Below are 19,818 nucleotides of genomic sequence, written 5' to 3'. Positions count from 1 at the left end.
CCAGGCACCCAGGACAGGCTGGGCTCACCGTGGGGAGCTACAGGAGGCGGCATCCCCACCGAGGGGCACTGGCTTGTGCCTGAGACTCTCAATATAGAGCAGCTGGAGCCAATCACTGGGGACAAGGGTGAGACCGGCCAGATGAACTTGGTCTCCTCACAGAAGAGGCTGTCACTCGAAGCCAAGGCTGGGATATTCAAAACAACTGCAACCCTCCACATCAGGACTCAAACTAAGGCAGCAAATGAACACTAACAGAAGCCAGAGCTTAAGCTAAGTGCCTGTTAAAAATAGGAGCGAACACCCCAAGTCAGGCTATGTGCTGGGGAAGAAGGAGAGAACAATGCCTGGCCTGGGGCCCTGTATCAGCTACAATCCAGCCTGGCTACAACTAGCTCAAAAACAGGGCGTGGAGCCGGGGGTCCTGGCTGAATCTCCGAGGAAAGCTGAGGTCGGGTCCGGGCAATGCCAGGGCCCTGAGCAGCTGTGGGTGATATGCTTCGGGGTCACACCCCCTTCCATGTAAGGGTCCAGAGAGGATTCACTGGTCACATTCACGGGTCGGCCATGTGGGAACTGAGCGCCCAGGGTGGTGGTCTCGTGGGGTACAAGCAGACATGTCCGCACCTCTCACCCCTTTGTGGTTCAAGGTTTAGTTTTACTTTGGGGACTCTGAGGCCCTCACATGCTGAAGGTCCTGCGGGTTGTCACCAGGAGGCAGAGTCTGAGAAGAAGTTGCTCTGGGCAGTTTCTACCCTTGTCACAGAGTCACCCGAGAAGCTCTGAGAAAGTAAAAACACACAGGCCCCCCATGGCCGCCTCAGAGGCGCTGTGTGGGGCGGTCAGATAGGAGCACAGTGGACCCCCGAACCACACAGGTGTGAACTGAGAGGCCCCTTCAACAGGGATTTTTTCAATGATACAGGTCCTCATTCTCAAATGAACCCACAAAGTCCATACCTGAGTCCCATGTTGCTAAGATGATGTTACAAGTTTTACTAGGTCTAGATGAGCGGAGGATAGTAGTGAGGAAAGCCAGTGAGGAGGCTGCACGTCTCCGCCAACAGGATAGCCAATCCCCAGAGCCACAGATTGCTGTCCCAGAGGTAGATCCTAAATGGGACCCCAACAATGGAGGAATGGCGAAGTTGGATCTCTATAAAAAATGTTTATTGGTAGGACTGGAGCAGGGAATCCCCAAACATAAAAATGTTAACAAATTATTGTACCTTACACAAGGGGCTAATGAGGATCCATCAGAGTTCCTTGAGAGGATTATTCAGACGTATAGAGACCACACGGATATAAATCCGGATGCCCCAGAAAATGCTCATTTGTTCACTATGGTGTTCATCACATATTGTGCTCCAGACATAAGGAAACAGTTAGCAAAGGTAGACGGCGTCACAGAGATGAGTCCGTCCCAGGTAGTGGACTTAGCATTTAAGATTTATAATAATAGAGAGGACAGGAGAGAGGACAGGAGACCGAAACCTGCGACAGTTTTTGTACAAAGAGAGCACAGGCCAAGGTTTCGGGAAAACAGTAATGGACGGAGATGTGAACCCCTAGGAAGAGATCAGTGTGCTTTCTGTAGGGAAGAGGGACATTGGAAGGACAGTTGTCCCAGGTTACAGAGAAGAGGCAGACGCAGTAATTACAGAAGGCAGGATAGAACACTGAGGACACCACGACAGGATGATTCACGTAGGGGCTACAGGAGGGAATATAGGAGGGGTACACAGAACCAGGAACCAAGGAGAGAGGAAAGGAGACAGATGTTAGCACAGAGTAGAGGCTCAGATGATGATAGGGAATACGGACGGAGAAGGAATCGAGAGCCCAGCACAGAGGACAGGAGACCAGTGATAGCACAGAGTAGGGTCTCAGGTGAAGATAGGAGGGAATATAGACAGAGTAGAAGGAATCGGGAGCCAAGTGTGGAAGAAAGGAGACAAATGAAAGTTTATGGAGAAGGTTCAGATGAAGAATAGGGGTGCCCAGGGGTTCCACTAGATCTTAAACCCATCAAAATAACCCCCTCGGAGCCCCGGGTAACCCTCGCTGTGGGGGACCGTCTGATTGATTTCTTGGTGGACACTGGAGCAACATACTCAGTTTTGAATTCGAAATTAACTAAAATGAGCAAAAAGACTGCAGCAGTCATTGGGGTTACAGGGAAGTCACAACAGACACCCTTCCTGCAACCTTTGGAGTGCCGGCTAGGCACCACACAGCTCCAGCACAGCTTCCTGTACATGGAAGAGTGTCCAATCCCTCTCCTTGGTCGTGACCTTTTAAGTAAGCTCAATGCACGAATTATATTCTCACCCAAAAATCAGAGGCTTCACCTACAGGTGCCTCCAGAGCATGCTCTGCGATTCCAGATGTTGCTTACTCAAGATGCTCCACCAAAAAGTGAAATTTTACCTCCAGAAATTGTTGAAAGAGTAAGTAAGTGGGTTTGGGCTGATGGAACCCCAGGACGTGCGAAAAATGCTGAGCCTGTAAGGATAGAAGTGATAGAGGGGAGCAAAACCCTGAGAAGGAAACAATACCCCTTAAGGGAGGAGGCCTTGAGGGGAATTGAGCCAGTATTGAAAAGGTTCCTTCAATCTGGACTCATTCGGCCCTGTCGCTCACCGTATAACACTCCAATTCTGCCAGTGAAGAAACCCCATACAGGCGAGTACCGTTTTGTCCAAGATTTAAGGGCTATTAATGATATTGTTCAGGATTTACATCCCACTGTGCCTAATCCGTACACCCTATTAACTGCAATACCTGGTGACTATGGGTGGTTTTCAGTATTAGACCTGAAGGATGCCTTTTTCTGTATCCCAATTGATGTCCAGGATCAACCGCTTTTTGCCTTCGAGTGGCAGGACCCTAAGTCCAAGAGCACACTCCAGTATTGCTGGGCTGTGCTTCCACAGGGGTTTAAGAACTCCCCAACTATTTTTGGGGAAATACTGGCCAGGGATCTCAGGAAGGTTCAACTAAACCAGGGTGTCTTATTGCAATATGTAGATGATTTATTGATTGCAAGTCCAGACTACGAATCTTGTCTGGAAAATACCACAGTGGTACTGAACCACCTGGCAAAATGTGGCTACAAGGTGTCACCTCACAAGGCACAGATATGCAAACAAACTGTGACGTATTTGGGGTTTGAAATCAAGAAAGGCAGACGGAGCCTGATGACGGAAAGAAAACAGGTAATTTCAGCCCTTAGAATCCCCAGTAACCGGCGACAGTTGCGCGGATTTTTGGGTATGGCTGGGTTTTGTAGGATTTGGATTCCTAATTTTGGACTAATAGCAAAACCTTTATATGATGCTCTCAAAGGCCTGGACTCTGAACCTTTGTCTTGGACTCCGGAATGTCAAAAGGCTTTTGATGAAATAAAAGTAAAGTTGATTTCAGCACCAGCATTAGGACTTCCGGATCTTAGGAAGCCATTCAGACTTTATGTACATGAGAGACAGGGGGTTGCCCTAGGAGTGCTGATCCAATTGTTGGGACCAGAAATGCAGCCCGTTGCATATTTGTCCAAACAGTTGGACCACACCACTAAGGGATGGCCTTCATGCTTGCGTGCTGTGGCTGCCACTTGTGACCTCCTACACGAGGCAGAGAAGTTTACATTGGGTCAGCCCATCACTGTGTGTGTGCCACATCAGGTCTTGACATTGCTGGAGCAGAAGGGTGGACTTTGGTTAACCGCTGGGCGAATGGGAAAATATCAAGCAGCTCTGTTGAACAATCCTAATGTGAAACTGCAGGTTTCTAATTCCCTGAATCCTGCCACACTGCTTCCAAGCAATGCAGACGGACTTGAGGATGACACTTTAATCCATAACTGTTTAGAAACCATAGACACAGTGTATGCCAGCCGACCAGATCTAACGGACCAGCCTCTGCTGGATCCAGAGTGGGAGCTATTTACAGATGGCAGCAGCTTTATGGATCAAGGCCGTCGATGTGCTGGATATGCAGTGGTGACGCTCCAGAACACCGTAGAAGCCAAGGCTCTTCCGGCAGGTACATCAGCACAGAAAGCCGAATTAATAGCCCTGCCCCGTGCCTTGGAACTCTCAAAAGGTAAAAGAGTCAATATATTTACTGACTCAAAGTACTCTTTTATGATTCTCCACATGCATGGGGCCATTTGGAAGGAGCGGGGACTTCTTACGGCTAGCAACAAGGATGTCAAACACCCATTAGAAATCCTGGCCTTGTTAAAGGCAGTGGCTTTACCATCAGCTGTCGCTGTGATGCACTGTCCTGGCCACCAAAAGGGTGGGTCTGACTTGGCAAAGGGCAACAGGGCAGCTGATCGGGCAGCTAAGGCCGCTGCCCGTTCTGCCCTCCAGGGTGCACTCATCCCTCTTGTGGACCTGACTCAGTATGCTCCTGAATACACCGAACGGGATGAGGAGAGAGCTCGTGCATGGGGATTTACTGAGTTTGACCCCAGCTCTACTTGGAGAGTAAACTCCCATGGGATGATACTCCTTCCGGAGGCCCTGGTATATCCGGTGCTAAAACATCTTCACGAAGGATCCCACTATGGGAGAGATGCCTTATTAGAAACTGTGCGCCCATATTTGAAGGGACCATATTTGCATAGAATAGCACAACGGATCACCCGAGGTTGTCAACTATGTGCCAGGAATAACCCCAAGACTGACTCCCACCCCAAAGCCGTTGGGGTTCAATATCGAGGCAAGTGCCCTTTTGAGGACTGGCAGGTGGACTTTACACAAATGCCTAGAACAACAGGCAACTTCAAATACCTGTTGGTTTTTGTGGATACGTTCTCGGGATGGGTGGAAGCATTTCCCACAAAGACGGAAAAAGCTTCTGAGGTTGCAAAACAGCTGCTAAAGGAGATAATTCCTCGCTTTGGGTTGCCGGATTCTATCCAGAGTGATAATGGGCCAGCATTTGTCTCTGATGTTACTCATGCAGTAAGCAGTGTGTTACAGATCAACTGGAAATTGCATGCTGCATGGAGACCGCAGTCTTCTGGGCAAACAGAAAAGATGAACCACACCTTGAAGAAAACCTTGGCGAAACTGTGCCAAGAAACACAGCTTCGTTGGGACCAGGTACTATCCCTTGCCCTCCTCCGCATAAGAGTGGCACCTAGAAGTGGGCTACAATGAAGCCCCTTTGAGATTGTGTTTGGAAGACCCTTCCAGGCCTCAGTTCTGAAAGCCAGTCCGGAAATAGCTCAAGATTGCCGGATCACGCAATATGTGAAACACATCCAGGAGGTTCTAACAGTGATTCATAACTTTGCAACCTCGAGAATCTCTATGCCTCCTGATCAACCATTGCATCCCTTCAAACCTGGAGATCAGGTCTTACTGAAGACCTGGCAGAGTGGGGATGCCCAAAACCAGTTGTCAGAAAAATGGACTGGTCCATATGATGTTTTGCTAAGCACACATACTTCTCTGAAACTTGCAGGAATAAAACCCTGGGTACATCATTCCAGAGTTAAGAAAGCGCCAGAAGGAACGGACCCAGAGACGAAGTCCCATTGGTCTTGTGAACCCATTGAGGACTTGAGGTATTTGTTTAAGAAACAGACAAAAACTTGAATGTTACTGACTTCTTTTCCAGTTATTGTTGCAGGATACCCATGAACTCGTTTTTTTTTTCTGAAGAAACCCTGAGAAGAAAAAAAACTACCATGCTCTAACCAATCTCTTCCTTGCAAAGTTTAGGAGATGTGAAATGACATCTAGGATCATGCATATGCTGACAGTATTTTTTTTCTTTCATACAAAGGTTTTTAATCTTGATTTTGTTATTTCCTATCAACTTTTGTTTTTTTTTTACTTTGAAGTTTTTTTGTTTCCCTGCTTGTTTTTTTATTATTACTTTGGCCTATCAGACAAACTGCAGTTGTATGGGATATCCCACGCGTGATGAATGGTAACTAAAGAGCTCTTTGTGTCTATATGTTGTCTGTCTGTATGTCCTTGTGTCTAACCGTCTTGACCTCCAGTGATTGACAAATTGGTATACATGGTGCCCATAGACATTGAAAAAAAAAAAAAAAAGAGTCTCCAGTTATGAGAAAAACAAAAAGTTATGGTTTGATTGTCAACATTGTGCTACTGAACTAAGCCGGTGCCTTCATAGAGATTAAATATTGTTGTTTCTGTTACTTTTCTGATATTTATGGCAAAGCTTCCCAGAAATCTAAATTCAAGTACAAATTTGGTGGCCTGTCATTTGACTGATGCAAGGAAATTTTGTGGAACCTCAGTAGAGCTCCTGAGACACTCCACGAAGTTTCTCCTTTTCCTCCTGGGAAAGCATTACATGAATTTGTTCTATTTGGCTTTTACCTAATGAAGTAAAACTGGAAGGGAAGCATTGTCACTTGGGAAAATGGTAAAAACTTTGGTATGTACAATATGTTAACAGTAGTATCGGGTATGTATGTAAATTGTCAATGGTGATTGTCACCTTGTAATATTGTATAATTCAATTGTTTCACATCTACAGAAATTGTTTCTGGAAATATAGGGAGAAAAGGTCTCAACAGATTCCTATTGATGGAACTGTTGAGAGTAAAAACTTTCCTACAAAGGACTGAATAGACCTGGAAATACACCTGACATTTACTAAGGTTTCTTTGACATAATACTGGAAATTTTTTTTATGCATTCTGTCCTGAATCCACGAAAGTTTTGTTTTGTTTTGTTTTGTTTTGAGTAACCAGGATCTGCAGAAAGGTTGTAATTTTTTTTCCAGCAAAGCTAACTTGTCACTTTTTCTCTCCCCTTGATACCAACACAGCATACAAATAGTGGTAGTAATTTTTGCTACTTATTTCAGAGTCTGTTTTTGCATAACTTCCATAGGGATTTTGCCTGTTTTAACAAAAAAAAATCGGACGCGAGTTTGATTGTGTGGCTTTGTGTGGAGTTCTTCCAAAAGTTGAAAAAGAGCTGAACCAAGAAGAGGAGAACCTGTTTGCCTTGTTTGTAGGGTTCCAGAGACCTCCAAAGAAGGTGAGGAAGCTTGCCTCCATTGGCAGGACTGGACAACCCAGCCAACGAAAATGCCCTGGTACCCTCGCGAAGAGGAAAGCCCAGGTGGAGTCTGATGAGACCAACTTTATACCTGAAGCACACATCGACTGGATGCCACCGGTTCGCTCTGATCCTGTATGGAATATTTCAACAAAGCCAGCTAAAATTGCTGTTAGTTATTTCTACTCTGTGATTTTATGCAAAAATAGGAAAAATGGTTTAAAAGTAGATTTAGTTTGCAAACTTTTGCTTTGCTGTTAAAAGTTTGGGATCAAGGTTGAGAAAATTTGTGTTTTTACATCAGTTGAACCATTTTAAGATTTTTTTTCTTCCTGAAATTTTTTACATATCTGCTGACTTGTTTTGGCTAACGCCTCCAGATTTTTTTTTTGGCTTAAACTGATGAACTATTTTTCCTGGAGTGGAGGACTTTTGCTTTCCACAATGGACAAATACCTGGAGAGACTGGTTTTCTTTCACACTGGAACCTGACAAAACGTTCATCTGAGACTGCATCCCAACCTCCATATATTTGATCTTCATCACCATGGAAATGGTGGCAACAAGTGAAAGGGGGGAATTGTTAGGGGGAAAAGGCGGTCCCAAAGCAAATTCCATACAGGCTTTGTGGACTCCACCCCCACCCCAGGTCAAAGCCAAAGACACTGGGAACTCCAAATCCCATCCCCACCAAAGGGAAGGTGGCTGGGACCTGAGGGTGGGGTTAAGCAGCCAGGTGGATACAAAAGGCAGACACGTGGGCTTTGGGGGGCTCTCTCCATTTTGGGCTCTTGGCCAGCAGCAGCGTCCGGTCAGCTCTGAGAGTGACTTTGGGGTTTCCAGGTCGTCGGATCGGGTAGGACGCATTAAAGACTTTATTTCCCTATTTTCTCCCTGAGTTGTACATTTTCCTTATTTCCTTTCCTCTTGTAAATAAACCTTTTATTAACCCTTTTGTGTGTGTCTGTAGTAGAGTATTCATAAGTCCCTTTAAAGCGCGCGGGTGAGGACCCACAGCCAGGAACCCGTTTAATATCGGGGTTGCTCTATAACAGCAACTTCATGGTCCTCCCCGACAGTCAAAAACCTGCTACCTGGGCCTCAGGCCCACACCCTCGATGAAAATTCTCATGTCCCTGACCTGACGAGCCACCTGGGCGGCCACCTGGGTGTCTTGGGACTCGCCGGGACTGTGGCCAGCCGAGGACCCACACTCGGCGTCCGTGGAGAGACACTAGTCTGCCCCTCCATGTTGCTACCTGCTCCCACCCACCCTTCCCTCTGGAAATCAAACATCCTGGGGGGCTGGCCCCCGGAGCTGCCCCCAGACCACAGGGGTTGTTGCTAAAGCTCTGGAGACCCCGGGGTCAGGGCAATGCCTGTGTCTGTCTGGTGTGTGTTGGGATTTACATGGAAATGTGTTCCAGGTGGGCGCTAGAAACTAGGTGCTGAAGTGGGTGGGTTTAACCTAAAATTCTGCCCAGCCATAGTTCTTAGAGATGGGCTCACCACTTCCTCAGTTGAAAACTGGCATCCATCTGGGAATGAAATATTTGGAAGATAATTCATTGCTCTACAATAATTCTAAAATAACTGAAAAGAATGGCCTGAAGAAATTAAGATTTGGGGTTGCATTTTGGTGATTTTATTTTTTTAATCTCCACAAGTGCCCCTGGGGCCTGGGTCCTCACAGCGCAGACCAGCGCAGACACCCGCTCTGCTGCCCCCTTGTGGCCCCCGTGGGACCCTCGCTGCAGCTCTGGGGTGTCTCAGGGACCCTCTGCTGTCCAAGGCGAGGGATGACACAGAACAGCCCCGTCACGGTTGTCGTTTGCAATTATTCCCTCCCGTGATTTATCTTATTTCATTCCTATAAATGAATTAAGCTCAATTAGTACTTAATGCCCAATCCTGTGCTTTAGGTCCTCCAGCCCTGGCTCCGTCCCTGTTAAGCCAGGAATGTGGAGACGCAGGAGACTGACTAGCTCCCTCGGGCCAGGTCTCACCCCTGCGTCTGGACTCCTCCCCTGCACCAGGACGCCTGAGCCAGCGCGACACAAACTCGGCCTTGGAAATGCTCAGATGGCTCGCGGAGACAGGCAGGGGAGAGCGGTCTTCTCCCGGCTGTGAGAAGCAGAGAAGCTGCAGCTCTTAGAAAAGGGCAGGCATGGGGGTAGCTCGGGGGTGGGGCACTTTAATGTTATCCTCAGTGTCCCCACGTGTGGACAGCCAGGTGCCCTGTACCCGGAACGCGCAGGTGTAGACAAGAAATCAATGATTTGCAAGACAATCAAACCACAGAGCAGATCCTAAATCCCAGAGAGGATGCAAGTTCCCTCAGCTCCTTCCTCTCTCTTCGGGGGACACGCCTCCCCCTACTCCCTGGCAGGTATCCTCATCTCAAGTGACTCCTCACCTTCTTAGGTGAAGCCTAGAAGCCAAGAGCATAAATGGCCAGCGCATGGGAGGTAAGTCTCAGCCCTATCACTGTGACTACCTGAGTTCCATCCCTGGCCAGGGAGCGACCCACATGGCACAGCAGATCTCTCCTGACTCGCTGGCTGCTCCCCTCAGCAGTGTGTTTCAGTCAGTCTGCCTGTTCTGCTCCCCACTCTGCCTCTGGTAAATCCTCTCACCCCACACACGCCTCTGGCCTACACCCTGGTTCTTATACGCAAAAATAAATATTAAAAAAATAAATAAATAGCCAATGCCACACCTGGAGCAGGTAAAAGTGCACTTTAGTGAGAGCTGGCCGGGAAGGAGGGATAAGAATTGGGGTCCCCCTACCACCCGCGAGCAGCCCGGGTCTCCATGCAAAAAGATGCGCTTGGGTCAGGCCCACGTGAACTTCCCCAGCCACAGAGGGTATTTGTCAGGGCTACAGAGCGTATTTGCCAATCTCGCAGGCCAGGTGCAGATTCTACCCAGGGCAAAGCACTCAGAGGCATAGCCTCAGTGGGGCAGGGATCCCCACAAAGTTGGTGGGCCTCCACGGTCACCCGGGGGCCACCAGCATGGGGCCTGCCAGAGCAGCCAGCCTGGGGACAGAGTCGTGGTAGCTCATTCCAGACACTACCTCCCAGAAGAAACGGCTTCGTCAATCAGCACAGGGGCGGTGACTGGGGTCTTGGGGGAAGAAATAGTGGCACGCTCCCTGCAGGGGTGACGCTCGGGTTTCTCGGAGACCTAGTAAGGAGGCCAGCAGTGAGGCGTCTCGGAGCAGTGACCACGAGCCACAGCCCCTGGACCTCAGCCTCACCTCCCTGCTGGCCCTGCGGGCACGTCTGCTCACACTTGCCCTCGGGCCTGCAGGTGTGACCTTGTGAGCAGTGCTTTCGCCCTGCAGAAGCCCAGAGGAGGCGCTGCCTGGAGGGGTGGCTTGGGTGGTTTGCAACCACCTCCTGGTTTCCCCCCTTTCCTCTCCAGCCTTCAGGGTTGCACCCCCGACCAGCTAAAGGTCTGACAAGGCTTCTGCAGAAGCCCTGGGGCTGCATGGACGCCTCATGGGGCAGGTGGAGCTGCTGAAGCCAAATGCTCAGACTGCGGGGCTCAGAGGCTGGGGTCAGCGGGACAGAGCGTTGAGACACAGCCCTGCCCTTCTGCAGGAGAGGACGCGTGCTCACCCTCGGGCCCTGCCAGGCCGGGTCAGGGAGAAGGGCACGGCCGTCTCTTCCCCCAGGTCCCTGTTCCTCCCTCTGCGTCTCCCTCCGTCTGAGTCTGCCCGGCCGTGGACCAGCCTCTCTGAACACGAGAGGACGCCAAGGCCTGCGTGTTCACGGTTCCGAGTGGAGCATTTTGGGCCGCACTTCCTGTTTCGGCTGCTGTGACCACGAATCTATGGCTGAACACAAATGTGCTGTCTCTCACCGCTGGAGGCCGGAGCTCCAGGACGGGCCCTGGGGCCGACAGGGGGGCGAGGGCCCCGGTCATTCCCGGACTCACAGGGAGATTCCCCTTCTTCCCCGAGGCTCCCCCAGCCCTGGCCTCGACACCCGCCTCTGTTCCAGCACCCCAAGCCAGCAAGCTCAGGCCCCCCCACCCCAAGTCCCACCGACCCGTCCTTCCATGTGTTGGGACCCCGGGGTGCCGCGGGAGGCGCCCAGATCACCCAGGGAAGCTCGTGGCAGCTTCCCTGCCTCCTGGTTCGTCAACTCCCTTTTATCGTGGAGCCAGGGGTTAGGATGTGGCCATCTTGGGGGGATACCTACCATGGGCCCCCCGTTTGTCAGGAACAGTGTCTACAACTGGCCTTTTGCAGCTGAGGATGAGAAGGCGCTTGGTTTCGCCTAGAGGAGAGTGAGCTGAGGCCGTGGCTGGACTCCCTCGCGGGCTTCTTCTTTCCCACCTTCGAGGCCTCTGCGCCTCGTTCGTCACCCAGCCTCGAGCTGCCCGCCCCGCGGGCACCCACCCCTTCGTGGGCCCATTTGAGGATGTCGGATGAGTTCCCGCAAGAATCCCTTGGGGTTGGTTTCTCATTCCAGAATTTGTGATGAGGAAGTACATCCTCTGTGCTACCAAAAATCATGGGCTTTAATGATATTTCCATTTCAACGATTCTTTACATATTCCCCACAGAAATGTGAGGTTTCTCAGTGGGATTCCAGGCACCCCTGTGCCTGCAGCAAGTATCACAGAGACTTGGGTGGGGAGGGAGCCCTTGCTCGCTGCTGGTGGGGCTGGAAGGCAGCTCGGGGGTTCCTGACAAGTGGGGAAACGGAACCCCCCGGGGCATGGGCGGAACCCGCAGGGCCTTTGTCTAAAGACAAGCACCACAATAAAGAGCCCCCGCCCTGGTTCACAGCAGCATCGTTTCAGGAACGCCAGACCTGGATCGATCGAAATATACAAGCAGACGACGGGGTACAGAACCCTGGGGTTCTCAGCTCCTGGAGAAGACAGAACGCTGCCTTTTGCGGCAACCTGGACGGAGCAGGGAAGCCAAGTGGAGTAAGTGGGGAGCGAAAACAGCAGCGGAGGGGTGCATGCGTGGCAGCCCAAACAAACTGGGGAATGCCACAAACAGCCCTTCAGCTGTCAGCCCCGGGAAGCCATGGGGCATTGAGCCAGGCCCTCAAAGCCATGGGACATTGAGCCAGGTGGGTGCTGCGGGAAGCTGGACCGCACGTCCAGGGCTGACGCTGTCCTCTGGAAACTACACGGCTTTGGACACAATCAATCCATCAGGACATTCTGATTTTGAAAAACGGTCAAGGTTTAATATTGAAATGAAAATCAAAATCACCAGCCACTAGAGGGGGAGAGCCCGTGGAAGGCCGAGCGCGCTGGGCGCCGCAGACAGATGGTCACAGACACTGTGGAAGGACGGGGCCACGGTGACAAGAGGCCACAGTGAAGGTGACAAGGTGCGTCCTCCGCACCACACCTCAGAGGCAAATCTCGCCGCGACCTCCTCCAGCGCCCACACTCGCATTCAAAGCCGGGGCCACCCCCAGGGCGGCACTTCCCAAGGAACAGCATCTCCCAAGAGGGTGCCCCAAGCGCCAGCATCACCCGCAACCATTTAAAGCAATATCTAAAGATTATGTCACCCAGACCAGGCTATGTTCCAGCTTTACCGTCCTGAAGTTCCTTCTGGGTCTTTCTGGGAAACTCTAGTCCTATAATGATATGAGTGGAGAAAGTTTTACCTCTCATGTATTTCACTCTGTGAACATGCTGTGTCCTTTGCTTTGACCCACTTAACTATGTTCGACGTTTGAATGTGCGAGCGCTTTCTCCTGCAGTTTATAAGCATTGACTTCTGCCTGGGCAAAAACAAGACAGGGAAATAATTTTGGGGAGAAATTTTTGATAAACCAGGAATGTAATATTTTAATTGTTTATTATTAAAATTGCAAGGAATTTGTGATGGAGTTCCATCCCTCGCAAGAGAAATGTGCACCAACAACACAATAGTGCAGATAATTTTTGAACACAATTGAAAACTGTCTGTCTTACGGTATTTGGAAAATAAAAATGCCATGTCTCCTGTGATCAGAATATCCCCAGAATGAGGGGGACCTCTGAGAGGACACATATTCTAGGTCAAGGTTGCCCCCCACAGGGAACATACACGTGCTCAACCTTGGTCCCGCTGTCAGGGCTGCAGATACACCAGGAGGGGAGAGGTTTATTCCTCACTGTGGGGCTCTGCTGGGCCAGAATGGAGGTCACAGCAGGCATACGCGGTGGGGAGTTCTGGGCGGGTGAACCTCACAGAAAGAACCCCAAAGCCAGTGAAGGAACAACAGGTTTCCTCACAGTTTGCCCAGATGGGGGCAGAGGGTGAGGCCACGGGGGAGCGGGGAAGACACGAGCACTCAGACACGAAGAATGGAATCAGACTCTTTATTTACAGAACATTCCATGCACAGAGGAAGAACCCGAACACAGACATGTTTACAGGGGTTCAGCTCTCATCTGTGACTAGAGTCATGGAAAATGAAAAAGGAGAGGCTCCAACAGAGAAATAGGGGATGAGCCTGTCTGTGAACGTGTCCGTCAGCGTCCACAGATGGCATCTGTTATTCAAATTGTAAAAGGAAATCTCTCCCAACTCGTAGTCCAGGAAAACGCCAACTCGAATGCATAGTGTGTAGGGGTCAATGTTTGTCCCAGTGGACCGCTGAAACTGCCAGCAGCCATTGCTGGGGGAAGGTGCCAGGGCATCCCTGGGGAAAGATTCCTTGCACACACCCAGGGACCACACACCCGCGCCTCGGATGTCCATCTGCCAAAAGTGCCTGCCGGCCTCGAACCCCTGGGCGCTCAGGACAGCCTCCTGGGAGGTAAACGCCCTGGGATGAGTGTTGTTTGGTGCCACCCTTTCGTAGGTAAAGATGGCGGATTTCCTGTCTGGTGAGATAATGAGGTTGCGGTGCGCGGTCTCGGGGTCTAGAGTCAAATCCACCTGAAACTTGTGGATGACATTTTGCAGGCTAATGTAATGTGGCGGGAGACTGCACACCACCTCCTCCAACTTGTATGAATAGGCTGCTGGGGCCTCTAGGTTAGCGTACCTGCTCCACTGGAGGTGGCTGCTTCTGACCCCCCTCAGTAACCCCAGGTCTGTCTGCACACAATGGGTGCTGATTTCACGAAGCAGACTCTTGAGAGTGGCGCCATAGTCTGACATCTGGTTTCTACTTGCAGTGACTCTTTCAGAAATACCTGACATTTCCCTCAGTACCTCAGAATCAAGGCTAACATGATCCCTTTGCAGGAAGCGCTTGAAATGTGCAAATTCAGAGTACAGCTCACTCTTTCCAGCTTCCACCTTCTCTCTCAGTTCATGCATTTTGGAGACCTGCGTGGCTAAGCCCCTCTCAGCATCTTCCACCTGCTTCCTGAGGGTCTCCAGGGAGCTCTTGAGCTTCTCCCTGTGCTGAGCAGCAGCTTGCTCCAGGGGTGTGAGGAGGTGGCCCTGGTGGGGGGAGGAGGCCCCACACTGGGCACACAGCAGCTCCAGGTCCTCCTCACAGAACAGGGCCAGGGCCTGGTGGTGCTGGGCACACAGGGCCTCTTCCTCCTGCCTCTTCCTCTTGTTCCTGGCGGGGGGCAGCTGCCTCAGGAGGTCCGTCAGGGCACACAGCTGGGAGTTCTTGTGGGCATCCCTGGAGGGGCAGTGGTGCTGGCAGACGGGGCAGGGGAGGACGTCCTGGAGGCCTTGCCAGCGCTGGCGGAGGCAGGGCCCACAGCAGTTGTGGCCGCAGTCGAGGGTGACCGGGTCTCGCAGGTGGTCCAGGCACACGGGGCAGCTGGCCTCTGCCTGCAGCTCAGCCAGGGAGGCGGCCAGGGCCATGATGCTGGGGGCTTCTGTCTGAGGCAAGGACTGGCAGCCTTTCCTCTGCTGCTCACAAGCTCCCAGGAGGATCCAGGCACTGCAGGGAGTGTGGGCCACTCAAGCTGCAGCCGCAGAGTCAGGGGACATACAGGCCAAACAACCTCAGCTTGGTGTTATTGCACCTCGGGTGCTAGGGGTCCCTCTTCCAGAGACAGGCAGGTCCCTGGGGTTTGGGACAGAAGGCACAGGAGGTCTGTCTGCAAGGACTGTTCTGTGCAGAATGTGAGGGGCTCAGCTTTATATACCCTGTAGGGTGTGTCTTTCCCCACCCTCCTCCCCCATTGGCTAGAATGCAAATCCCATCAGTTTCCTGGGGAATTTTTGGCCCCAGGGCACTACCCATCATCCTCTCTGATGCATCTTCCTGCAGGGTGTGGTCACTCTCTCCTGTCCCCCGCCCCGCCCCCTTCTCACCCTGCACTGGGTCTCCTCTCTCTGAGCTCAGCAGTGATCTGGTTTCTGGCCACTGGGTAGTGAAATGGCCTCGTGTTCATCACGATGAAATGGCAGGACAGCCCTGACCTGAAGCTGTTGTTTTAATACCGTCTGACCCTTCAAGCACGGGTGTCCAGAATCTGTGTGTCAGTTCCCACATGGTCGGCCCATGAATGTGACCAGTGAATCCTCTCTGGACCCTGACATGGAAGGGGGTGCGGCACTGAAGCTTGTCACCCACAGCTGGTCAGGACCGGCATTGCTCTGACCCGACCTCTTTAGAGATTCAGTCAGGACCTGGGCACCATCTTCTTTGTCGTCTCTGCTTGGGTACCTGACCTAGGCCTTCCCAGGCCTCAGACACAGGAACTTACCTCCCACCACCAGGCAGGCCCAGAGCCCCTACCTCCATTCCTGGCATTGCTGCCCCCTTAGAGGCTCCTTGTGCTCTGGACTTTGTTTAGTCCGCCTGGACTCTCTGACCTCATCTCTGGAGTATATCTTGGTGAGCACTTCTTAGAATTTACTGTCCTTATCTCAGAAGCCTGATGAACTCCCCGGAGTTGCTACCTGCACTGTCCCTGGAGCTGTGTGCTCTGCCCTCACTGTCCTGGGCTGGCGAGTGCTGCCCTAGAGGAATCGGCTCCACCTCTGTCTTCAGGAGGAGCTGCGCCTCCCACCCAAACCAGCCCCCCAGGGGCCATCTGCTCCCCTGCAGAAGCTCTCACCAAGCTGCAGTGTCCTGGCCAGAGACCAGTGCGCTCATGCTGACCTGCCCTTGTCTACTCAGCGGACACGTCTCTGCTGGAAGGGGCCAGGGAAGGCCTGAGGCTCCCACCCCTGGCCTTTGTGCAAACACTTGCTTCATGGAGAGGCAGAGGCACTGGAAGGGCCAGGGCGGCTCCTCCTCCACTTGAGGGCAAAGGGCCTCCGCGATCAGAAACCTGTGTCTGTCACTTTCCGTGCATCTGAGGAAGATAAAAGTGCAGGGACACTTTTGCTGAGTAACACAATCTGTAAAAATGTCCAAGACAAAGTTTCCATGTCCACGATGAAAGATGCAATCAAGACAAAACACAGAATCTTTGTTGGCAAGTTCCTGGGCAGAGGAGGCCGCCAGCTGGCAACACTTTGTCCTTTCACGGAGGGAAGAACAAACAAGGAAACCCACCGCGGTGTCGGTCAGCTTGACCACCTACACGGCCTTTCTCAAAATTCCTGCTACCAGCATCCAGAGACGCGCACAGACAGGCACGGACGGAGAGTGCTGCCCGAGGCGGCTGCGGCCGGGTCCCCCACCCGCGGCCACGGGCCTTTGGTCACGGCCTCTGCCTCTAAGACCCTGTGCGCACCTGCTCCTCGCCAGCTGCTGGGGGAGCTTGGTTCTCACTGAGGGATCAGCTTTTCAGCTTCAAGAGCCAGAGGGGACAAAGGGATGCTTTCTCCTGGGAGTTCTGACGTCCCCTCCATGTAAACCTTGGGCTTAATTTCCCTCTTTCTCAGGCAGCTTCTCTCGGCCTTCAGACCAGGCTCTGTCGCAGTGCTGGGCACTGTGTAAGGCAGCCTGAGCTCGCCTGTCCAAGCACACAGCCTGCTTTGCTCTGACTGTCCTCTCTCCTTCTAACTGCGGTCAGGCGCGGGGCCGAGCGCCGAGGCCCGCAGCGGAGCCCAGCTCCCGAGACCAAGACTCCTCCGCCCCTTCACAAGAGAGAATCTATACATTTCTTTTGCAAAATCATTAGAAGGTTTCCGATCCCATAACACTTTCCTGCTAAAGACTCGGCAGCAATCTCCGAACGAGCAAGTATCCAGCAGAGTAAAAAAGCATGAGAACAACTCGAGAAAATGCCTTTCACGTGCTCCGCCACCCTGTCCCCACTGGGCCCCGAGCTTTCTTGAGTCACTTCACTTTTTGCTTTCATGACCTTGAATTTTATGAGGCCCTCAGGCCAGTTGCTTTCTTAATGTCACACATTCTGGATTAGCCTAATGGTGTCCTCACCGCAAGATTGAAATGAGGCATCTGTGACCAGAACTTTCCATGCTGAGAGTCCTCCAATGAATCCACCGTGGATCTCAGAGTTGGTTTCCACCAGCCAGGGGGGACGGAGAGGTCAAGATGACCTTGTGAATCAGACAACCAAGACACACACATGCTGGACACCCCTGCTTGAAGGGTCAGACGGTATTAAAACAACAGCTTCAGGTCAGGGCTGTCCTGCCATTTCATCGTGATGAACACGAGGCCATTTCACTACCCAGTGGCCAGAAACCAGATCACTGCTGAGCTCAGAGAGAGGAGACCCAGTGCAGGGTGAGAAGGGGGCGGGGCGGGGGACAGGAGAGAGTGACCACACCCTGCAGGAAGATGCATCAGAGAGGATGATGGGTAGTGCCCTGGGGCCAAAAATTCCCCAGGAAACTGATGGGATTTGCATTCTAGCCAATGGAGGAGGAGGGTGGGGAAAGACACACCCTACAGGGTATATAAAGCTGAGCCCTTCACATTCTGCACAGAACAGTCCTTGCAGACAGACCTCCTGTGCCTTCTGTCCCAAACCCCAGGGACCTGCCTGTCTCTGGAAGAGGGACCCCTAGCACCCGAGGTGCAATAACACCAAGCTGAGGATGTTTGGCCTGTATATCCTGTGACTCTGCGGCTGCAGCTTGAGTGGCCCACACTCCCTGCAGTGCCTGGACCCTCCTGGGAGCTTGTGAGCAGGCAAGGGAAGGCTGCCAGTCCTCGCCTCTCCCTCCCGCTCCTGCAGAGCCGGGCCTTCCTCAGGCGGCTCCTCAGACAGACGCCCCCAGCACCATGGCCCTGGCCGCCTCCCTGGCTGAGCTGCAGGCAGAGGCCAGCTGCCCCGTGTGCCTGGACCCCCTGCGAGACCCGGTGACCCTCGACTGCGGCCACAACTGCTGTGGGCCCTGCCTCCGCCAGCGCTGGCAAGGCCTCCAGGACGTCCTCCCCTGCCCCGTCTGCCTGCACCACTGCCCCTCCAGGGATGCCCACAAGAACTCCCAGCTGTGTGCTCTGACGGACCTCCTGAGGCAGCTGCCCCCCGCCAGGAACAAGAGGAAGAGGCAGGAGGAAGAGGCCCTGTGTGCCCAGCACCACCAGGCCCTGGCCCTGTTCTGTGAGGAGGACCAGGAGCTGCTGTGTGCCCAGTGCGGGGCCTCCTCCCCCCACCGGGGTCACCCCCTGGTACCCCTGGAGCAAGCTGCTGCTCAGCGCAGGGAGAAGCTCAAGAGCTCCCTGGAGCCCCTCAGGAAGCAGGTGGAAGATGCCGAAAGGGGCTTAGCCACGCAGGTCTCCAAAATAAGGGAACTAAGCGAGACAGTGGAAGCTCGAAGGAGTGAGTTGTACTGTGACCTAGAGCTCTTGAAGAGATTACTGGGAAGGGATCATGCTAAAATGGATACTCAGTTACTGAGGGAAATGTCAGGTGTTTATCGAAGAGTCACTGAAAGCAGAAACCAGATGTCAGACTACGGCGCCACACTCAAGAGTCTGCTTCGGGAAATCACCGCCCAGTGTGTGCAGACAGACCTGGGGTTACTGAGGGGGGTCAGAAGCAGCCACCTCCAGTGGAGCAGGTACACTAATTTAGAGGCACCAGCAGCCTTCAAATATGATTTCAAGAAGGGGGATTTTAGTTTCCCCCCACATTACATTGGCCTGAAAACCAGCATGAGCAAGTTTCAGGTGGATTTGACTCTAGACCCCGAGACCGCGCACCACAACCTCATTATCTCACAGGACAGGAAATCCGCCACCTTTACCCACGAAAGGGTGGCACCGATCGACGTTGCTCATCCCAAGGCGTTTACCTCCCGCGAGGCTGTCCTGAGCGCTCAGGGGTTCGAGGCCGGCAGGCACTTTTGGCAGGTGGACATCCGAGGCGCGGGTGTGTGGTCCCTGGGTGTGTGCAAGGAATCTTTCCCCAGGAATGGCCTCACAGCTCCTTCCCCCCGCAATGGCTGCTGGCAGTTTCAGCGGTCCACCTGGACACGTCTTGCCCCCCCCACAGTACAGGTTGGCATTTTCCTGGACTACGAGTTGGGAGAGATTTCCTTTTACAATTTGAGTACCAGATCCCATCTGTGTATCCTGAGGGACACGTTCACAGACAGGCTTGTGCCCTATTTCTCTGTTGGAACTTCTTCATCACTTTCCATGACTCTAGTCAATGAAGGCTGAGCCCTTGTGACCGCGTCCATGTTCCCCCTCTCTTCACGAAAGTGTTGGAAATACAGAGTCTGAGTCCACATTTGGTGTCTCAGTTTCATGTTCTCTCTCCCCTCCCCACGGTCAGAGGTCTCAACCTCTGACCCATGCCCCTCAAGAATGAACGTCTAGGGCCTCCCTGGTGGCTCCGCAGGTTGAGCGCAGCGCTGTGAAGCTGTCCACAGCCTCAGTAGCGCCAGTTGGACTCCCGGCCGGCCAGGGAGAGTCCCACATGGCGCACAGACCTCTCC

At 52.5% G+C, this 19,818-nt stretch overlaps 2 protein-coding genes across 2 annotated transcripts; one reads left to right on the top strand and one right to left on the bottom strand.

The window, feature by feature from the left end:
- Positions 1 to 13,470: 13,470 nt before the first annotated feature.
- LOC311169829 (tripartite motif-containing protein 60-like) lies at positions 13,471 to 14,862 on the bottom strand (the record flags this gene model as incomplete). Its single annotated transcript, XM_084232087.1, has 1 exon — positions 13,471 to 14,862. One exon carries the CDS (start codon positions 14,860 to 14,862, stop codon positions 13,471 to 13,473), a length of 1,392 nt encoding a protein of 463 aa, XP_084088213.1.
- Positions 14,863 to 18,154: 3,292 nt separating this feature from the next.
- Positions 18,155 to 19,540, top strand: LOC311169827 (tripartite motif-containing protein 60-like; the record flags this gene model as incomplete). The annotated part of the gene is made up of 1 exon (XM_084232085.1): positions 18,155 to 19,540. One exon carries the CDS (start codon positions 18,155 to 18,157, stop codon positions 19,538 to 19,540), a length of 1,386 nt encoding a protein of 461 aa, XP_084088211.1.
- Between the last annotated feature and the right edge of the window lie 278 nt (positions 19,541 to 19,818).

Source organism: Talpa europaea (assembly GCF_964194135.1).
Source record: "Talpa europaea genome assembly, chromosome: 4".
NCBI lineage: Eukaryota > Metazoa > Chordata > Mammalia > Eulipotyphla > Talpidae > Talpa > Talpa europaea.
The sequence above is the reverse complement of the archived record's forward strand: the minus strand, read 5'-3'. Positions and strand labels throughout refer to the sequence as shown.